Genomic DNA, 7,655 nt, shown 5'->3' with positions numbered 1-7,655 from the left:
AGCTGGATCAGACGGTGAGAAGGCCTTCAATCAGGGGTGAACTTCTGACAGTTTGACTCTGAGTTGAAATCTGGTTTTCTATCCATTTTGTTAAGCTTTTCCCTAAGTTACCTGAAAAGAGTCTTGGAACTACAAATATTAGAAAAACGTGATAAAAGTACTTAAAAGCAATTAAAAACATAGAAAAAGTATTTCAAAATGATCCATAAAAGTGGTCAAAATATGGTGTTATCATAGTCCTATTGAAAGACTCACTAAGATTATTGAGAACGTCATTGCAGCAACTTCCAATTCTGAAGAACGATCTAGACCAAGTTTGCGGATTAGTATCTTGCAGAGATACATGAGCGTGAGGATTGTACTTCCTCAATTCCTCCATATGGTCAGTGTACTTTCCTATGGTGTAACTGTGTGCTATCTTCCAGAAGATGCGTTGAAGTTCTTGGTCATGACTTTCCTTCCTCCAGTTCTCCATTATGTGTCTAGCACACTGTCAATGCTCAGCCTCTGGAAGTACATTATGAATAGCCTTGACTAGACCCTGCAAAAGAATTCAAAGTCAATACATATTAAAAAAAATTCAGTGTTTCAAACATGCAAACAAAACAAACCATCTCAAATACTTACTATTTGTTTATCTGAAATGATGGTTACACTGCTACCACCTTAGAGTCCGAGACTATGACATAGCTTTTTGACAAACCAATCCCAGTTATCATCGTTTTCAATTTCTACCACAGCCCATGCAATAGACACTATCCTATTATCTCCATCTCTTCCTACTGCAGCTAGAAGATGACCCATTATATCCCATTTTAGAAAAGCACCATCTAACCCTATAATGGGTCTACAGGTTTGTTTCCAAGATTCCTTTTGTGACTTAAAACAAATGTAGAGCCGAAAGAACCTTTGTTTGCTGCCAATGATTGGTCCCAGGATAATCTCAATATCAAATTCAGAATCTTGGTTCTTCTTCAAGACATCGGCCTGATAATCCCATATCCGAGCAAAATGAGATTCATGACTTGCTTTTCTAGCCCTCAGAACTTTTGTACACTGATCTGGAGTCACTTCCAAGTTGTATTCTCGCTTAATCTCCTCAGCCATTATGATTTTTGTTATCTTTGGATTCAGCCTCAATCTTTCTTCATACAACGTAGCTATAGCAGAAACCTTCAACATTTTTGAATAACCAGACCTAACACAAGTGTGCTCATTGATATAGGTGTTCACCTGCAGCTTATGTTTCTTCTTCTCATAAGAAGCGTAAACTTTCCAAGGACATTCAACTTTTGTTACACTATCAATGTAACAACACTTAGCAGCAACCCTAGTACTCTCAGACTTGTAAAAATTAATATCATACCTTGTCTTAAGCGAGTACGTCAATAATGCAAGCTTAAAATCTGCAGCAGAGTTGTAAGTTTTCTCATACTGAATCAACATCTCTGGATCATCAGGATTTTCTCTACGCTCTGGAATTGCTCTGTCTTCATCATCGTTCCTCTCGGCTTCGTCATCAGATGAGAGAGGATCTGGAATCTTATCGTCATCCCATATATCATCGCCGCTATCATCATCAGTCTTCTCTCCATCTTCATCAATGGCTGCAAAGTCGTCTGCAATGTTGATGTTTACATCTTTCCTAACTACTAAACCAGTTTCTCCATTACCCTCTCCATTATCTTCATCTGAATCATTAATATCTTCACAATCAGTATCACCACCTACTTGGCAGTCATCTTCATCGTCATGCTGACAGTCAACTTCGAGATCTTCTTCTTCTTCTTCTTCTTCTTCTTCTTCTTCTTCTTCTTCTTCTTCTGCTTCTCTCTCAGATTGTCTTCTCCGCCGTGATGGAGGACGGACATATGAGGATTCGCCGACCACCACTAACGCTCCAGCGTGATTCGGATTTGAAGCACTCTCTGCTTCTCCTTCACGGATTGAAGCACTCTCTGCACCCCTCTTCTTCTTTTTCTTCTTTCTACGAGGAGCCATTAGGGCAAGACAGGATTAAAGAACGATAGAATCAAAGAGACAAGAGAGAATTGAAGACAAAATGAGAGAATTGGGATTTTTCTTTCAATCGATTTAGGGTAAAATCGAATTAGGGCTAGACAATTTGGGGGGTTTTAATTAAACATCCCAACGTCGTTTTATCATTAACGGCATGGTTAGACGGGTGTTAACGATTCCGTCTATGCGTTTAACGACAGTGTTAAATCCGCGAAGTCAACCAAAATTCAGGGTTATTTTGATAGTCAACGACAAACTTCAGGTTTTAATGGCTGAGATCACAGTTCATGGTTAAAATGGCCAGTTTTTGAAAGTTCAGAGTTTTTATAACATTTATGAAGACCCAAGAATGTAGGGCCTTACAATATATGAAGACCCAATAATGTAATGGGACATGAAAAAGTGCCTCATTTTTCAAATTTTCTGAATGAAAGAAAAAAAACATTTAATATTTATTTTTATTGTTTTGTAGTGTTTGTGGAAAAATTAGTGTTTGTGTAGTAGTTTTGGAAAGAAAAAGTTAGTAATAGTATTTTTAGAAAACAAAACTCATTTTCATGGTATTTTAAAGTCCTTTTCCTAAAAATAATCAACACCTCCAGCTCAAATTCAAGTCATTCACATCATCTTTTTTGAAATTGTCAAGAGCTTGAAAGTTTAATAATAAATATGGATATTGTATTTACGATATGAATCGAACACTAAACCTGATATTAAAAAAAATGATGCTAGTATAAAGTAAAGGAGATTAAATGATGCTAATATAAATTAGAGAATCTATTATATAAAGAGTGAGTTGAGTCTCACAAATTTGACACCTAAGCACTCATCCTTTTGACACATCATCTTCTAAACAATTATTAGATTTTTATTATTTAATAATTTTTAAAAAAATTTTCGTAAATAAGCATCAATTTATTACTTAAATCATTGAATTCAGTGATAAACATATATTTATGAAGATAATTCTCCTAAAAAGTGTGATTCATTTTCCTTAAATTAACTAATGTATATATCCTTATATACAAGTTATTTTAGTTAGATTACTGAACTAAAAAAAAAAATAAGAGCAGTCATAAGAGGTCGAGAGAGAGAAAAGGAGAAATAAGAAAGAAAAAAAGAGGAGAAAGAGTCATGAAAGGAGGAAGAAAAGAGAAGAGAGGACAAGCCGTGAGTAGGAGAGGGAGAGAGAGGAGGAGATTAATGACAAAGAAAAAAAAAAGAAACAGAGAGAGCACATAAACACGAGGAAGGAGAACAAGTGTTGGGAAATCAGAATATATGACGTCGCAGAGAAAGAATGGACCATCACCACCGCAAAGGAGAAGAATTGAGAAAGATATATCTGTTTGTGGAAGTAAGTAAAAAATGAATCAAAGCAAATCAGAATGACTATTAGATACGAAATCAATTACTAACTCAACAGAGAATCAGCGATGACCTATAAAAGCTTTTGATTTCTTTATTTCAGTAGACATCAAATATCCATGCGAAAGCTAAGCAGCCACTATACAATGTTCCTTTGCAAGGAGACCGCCAATGGGGGTCTATATTCTATGAGTCTAATTGTGATTATGTGTAGAATATACTAGCTGGGTCAATAAGTAGCAGTGTTATTGTATAGCTTAAGAGTTTTTTAATTATAATTTACCAAAAGTTTATTTATTTGCTTATAATATAAAGTTTATGTAAATGTTTATGGATATGTATGACAGTTTGTTTAGCTAATTAATGGTTAAAATAAAAAATCTACTAATCATTTTAATACATTCCATAGAAATGCTTATAACCTACTAAACAGAGATAAATATATTTTACCATGTTCAAAAAAAGAAAGATTATTGAAAGTTTGGCACCAATCATGTAGGAACTAAGTGGAACAAAAGATGAAGAAATGAGTAGTAAAATGTTGTCGTTTAAAGAGTCTATTTGAGTGTATGTGTGTGTGTAGTGTTTAGAAATATTGGATTAGGATTGTGTTTTGGTGATTTCATTAGCAAATGTTATTGTATAATTAGGTTTTTTAAGAAAATTACAAATCCAAAATACAAAAAGAGTCTTCAAAGTAGATTTAGAGTAATATTTTAATAATGCAACGATAATTTTTAACAATGTGAAACAAATAACAACTATATCACTGTGGTGAAGAGAGAGATAAGAAGTTTTTATAAGAGTTGAGAGAAGTGAGCACAACGTGATATAGTTTAAAATATATCAGTGCATTCGTGTTAAACTATAGATTTTTAGAACAATTTAATATTTTTTAAAAATCTTTCTATTTTTAAATATGTATAACAGAAATAATAGATTTTTACACAGTATTAAGGTCACCAATTTGTTGTGAGATTTAAAAAATATATTACAAAAAAAGACCCGCGTGTATACGCGGGTATTCATCTAGTAAAATATAAAGATAGTTTGGACACTGATTAGGATTGTTGCACAAATTATGTTCCTACATCATTTTGTTCTTATCTTCCTTATTTATATATAGGTAAATTATATCCAAAATGATGATAATATATACATATGACTAGTCTCTGACCAACATCTATAAAATAATTCATGTCTGATAAGTCGTGTAAACCAAATGCTAAAATTCAAAATTGCGTTAAAATCTTGATTATTTAGTGCGTGAAAACACTACACTTTTCCATTAATCTGTGATCTCATTTTGCTGGCTGATATGCAATTTCGCAATCAAGTCTTCTTATCTTCCAGTTGAAACCCCTTACACATACATACTCTTTAAGCATACCTATCATTGATTTTCACTTGTTCTATAAAGTATAAAAATTGTGCCATTTACATTACAGTTTACTATTATTTCTTTAGAAGATATATTTGCTTATAGTTGGTTGAACATAATTAATGGTGCCACCTGGTATCCAAATGGCATTGTTCTTATCTTCTATCCATATTTTTTTTAAAAAAATATATACATTTGGTCCAAAAATTATTATTTGGAACAAAATTATTTAATTCTCATGATAATTATTGTAATTTATGAATCATTTAGATTTTCTGTTTTGTTGCTTTGTTATTCTGCTCATAGGCGGATGTATATAGCGATTGGAAAAGATCGTTTCCGTAAGAGATTTTCAAATTTAGTGTAGTTACTTAAAATTTCTTCATAATACCTTTGTATATGTGTTATATTATGCTCTTGTTCATTATATTTCTGCCATGTATGAAAATAATTTTTAGATTTGCTACTGGTAGTTCACTATAACGTATAAAATTATACATGGGTTTAAAAGTTAAATTTTCATTTTACAAATCTCATTAACATGAATCGATTCAAAGAGATTCAAGAAAAGAAAAAGAAAACACTAGTCTACTTGTGTTCGGACGATTTAAACATGTTTAAAAATACGAGTTAAGTCTACTTGTGTTCAGACCATTTTTAAAAACGTTTACGATTTAAACATGTTTTAAAGTACAAGTTAAGTCTACTTGTGTTCAGACCATTTTTAAAAATGTTTTAAAATACAAGTTCATGTGAATTGAATTTGACTTACTTCCCATTATCTTATTTCTATAAGTAGGTTAGGTAGCAACGCAGCCTCTAAAAAAACAAATTGAAATTTTCAAGTGGTAAATAATGTATATTTTTTTTCCGTCTCAGTGGTAAATATATTTAATCAGCTTATTTTTCATTAAATAAAATAAAAGTAAGCCGTTTACAGAAAGAACGACTAAACCGTGTACAAATAGAACGAGTCAACAAAAACAAATTAGACTTTCAAAACGTTTCCATCATTCTCAGATTCTTTCTCACGCAAGTAAAACCAAAAGAAATAATATCTCAATTATTTTGACATAGTTGAAAGAAGATATAATGACATAAGAAAAAAAAAAAGGAAAATTAATGACAAGTCCTCTATCAGATTAGGCTAAATCCAAAAAATCTCCACCACTCGCAATAAAGCGCGTGAGAATTTGAAGAGTCTTTTCTTCGAAAGCACAAAGTCTCAAGTCTCTCAACTACTTCCCAAGAGGAGAAGAGGAAAATATCATTAAGCAAACACGGAAACTTCTCTGCAATTTCCTTCCTTTCACGCGTTTCAATCCTCTCTATATATTTCTCTTCCCCAAATTCCACCAAAACCCACACAAATTCGTTTCTGGGTTCCTAAAGTTTCAATCTTTCTCTCCAAAATCTGACTCTTTCAAAATCGTTTGATCTCGTCGTCTTTAGGGTTCTCAAATCCGACTTGAAACCATGGTTCGTTGCAGCAACAACCTCGTGGGTATACTCAATTTCGTCGTCTTCCTCCTCTCGATTCCGATCTTAGCTGGAGGAATCTGGCTCAGCCAAAAAGGCTCAACGGAGTGTGAGCGTTTTCTCGATAAACCCGTGATTGCTCTCGGAGTTTTCCTCATGGTTGTAGCCATAGCTGGTTTGATCGGTTCGTGTTGCAGAGTCACATGGCTTCTTTGGACTTACCTCCTTGTCATGTTCCTCTTGATTCTCCTCGTTTTCTGCATAACAATCTTCGCCTTTGTTGTGACTAACAAAGGCGCAGGAGAAAAAGTATCTGGAAGAGGTTATAAAGAGTATAGACTTGGAGATTACTCTAATTGGTTGCAGAAACGTGTGAACAATGATAAGAACTGGAACAGGATTAGGAGTTGTCTTGTTGAGAGCAAAGTTTGTTCTAAGCTTGAAGCTAAGCTTGTTGATGTACCTGTCAATAGTTTCTACAACGAGCACCTTACTGCTCTTCAGGTATAAATCGATTCTTATTGTTTATAATCATTTTGATTCGAATCATGGCTTAAACTTTATATGCTTTTTAGGGTTTTTAGAGTTGCTAAAATTGTGATCAGTGACTTGAAAGTAATTGACCTTTTTGATCCGTAAAGTCTTTTTTTTTGTGATCTCAAAAGTTTTTATTTTACTCATGTCTTTTAAAATTCCTAACTTTTTCCAACACAAAAGCTTTACTTTTTGATTAAAAGTTTCAACCTTTTTTAAAATTTAGAATCTTGATCTATGAATTTTAACTGTAGAGATTAGATCTAAAGACCAGATTTTAACTTATCATGCAAGCAAATTTGTATAAGCTATGTTCTCTTCTTACTTGGCATGTGTGAATTAGAGTAGAGATGCTGATATTTTTCACCCAAAAAAAAAACTTTTTGATTCAAAGATTCGACTTTTTTGTTCACAGAATCTTTATCAATGAATATGAACCATACACATGAGACACAAGGACCGAAAACTTGCTTAAAATGCAAGCAATTTTGTAATAGTTATGTTCTGTTCTTAGCACTTCTCTATGACTTACGCTCTTGAGTCTCTCTTTTCGCTCTTTTGAGCAGAGATCCTGATAGTTTCTGAAGCTGATTCTCTGTATAGATATTAGTCTGTCTTAATGCTATAATTAACGAACGGATGTTTTGTGTGTACAGTCTGGTTGCTGCAAACCCTCAGAACAATGTGGATTCATTTACAATAGCGCCACAAACTGGAACAAGACGACAGGAACACACTCTAATCCAGACTGCCAAACCTGGGACAACGCAAAAGACAAGCTCTGCTTCGATTGCCAATCTTGCAAAGCCGGTCTCCTCGATACGTCAGAGCGCGTGGAAGAAAGTTGCAGTCGTCAACATCATCTTCCTCGTCT

At 33.6% G+C, this 7,655-nt stretch overlaps 3 protein-coding genes across 4 annotated transcripts in view; 2 read left to right on the top strand and 1 right to left on the bottom strand.

Annotated features, from left to right (window-relative positions):
* Positions 1-666: 666 nt before the first annotated feature.
* On the bottom strand, positions 667-2,001 carry LOC112087986. Its single transcript, XM_024158139.1, has 2 exons — positions 1,870-2,001; positions 667-1,755 (listed from the first exon to the last, which is right to left on the bottom strand). Exons 1-2 carry the CDS (start codon positions 1,999-2,001, stop codon positions 667-669), a joined length of 1,221 nt encoding a protein of 406 aa, XP_024013907.1.
* The window catches only part of LOC18021911 (heterodimeric geranylgeranyl pyrophosphate synthase large subunit 2), a 10,012-nt gene continuing 4,098 nt past the window's right edge, over positions 1,742-7,655 (top strand). The window contains exon 1 of one of the 2 annotated variants that reach the window (XM_024158331.1): positions 1,742-1,752. The gene's annotated coding sequence lies outside the window, so the exon portion shown is untranslated. Of the gene's footprint in view, positions 1,753-1,795; positions 1,809-7,655 lie in introns of those variants that run through there. The other variant, XM_024158330.1, reaches the window with a different exon arrangement.
* LOC18021913 (tetraspanin-8) overlaps positions 5,998-7,655 on the top strand; it is a 1,883-nt gene continuing 225 nt past the window's right edge. The window contains 3 exon segments of the mRNA XM_006404805.2: positions 5,998-6,751; positions 7,438-7,604; positions 7,606-7,651. Coding sequence (XP_006404868.2) covers positions 6,245-6,751; positions 7,438-7,604; positions 7,606-7,651 — 720 coding nt within the window. The 5' untranslated portion in view covers positions 5,998-6,244.

This window comes from Eutrema salsugineum, unplaced genomic scaffold (assembly GCF_000478725.1).
Source record: "Eutrema salsugineum unplaced genomic scaffold, Eutsalg1_0 scaffold_15, whole genome shotgun sequence".
In the NCBI taxonomy this organism is placed as follows: Eukaryota; Viridiplantae; Streptophyta; class Magnoliopsida; order Brassicales; family Brassicaceae; genus Eutrema; species Eutrema salsugineum.
This window is presented reverse-complemented; position numbering and strand designations above follow the sequence as displayed.

Excerpts from the sequence above, each read along its gene's own strand:
- LOC112087986 (XM_024158139.1), bottom strand. The coding sequence starts at position 2,001 with ATGGCTCCTCGTAGAAAGAAGAAAAAGAAGAAGAGGGGTGCAGAGAGT. Across the intron at positions 1,756-1,869 it reads TGGTCGGCGAATCCTCATAT|CATGACGATGAAGATGACTG; the intron begins GTCCGTCCTCCA and ends GTTGACTGTCAG.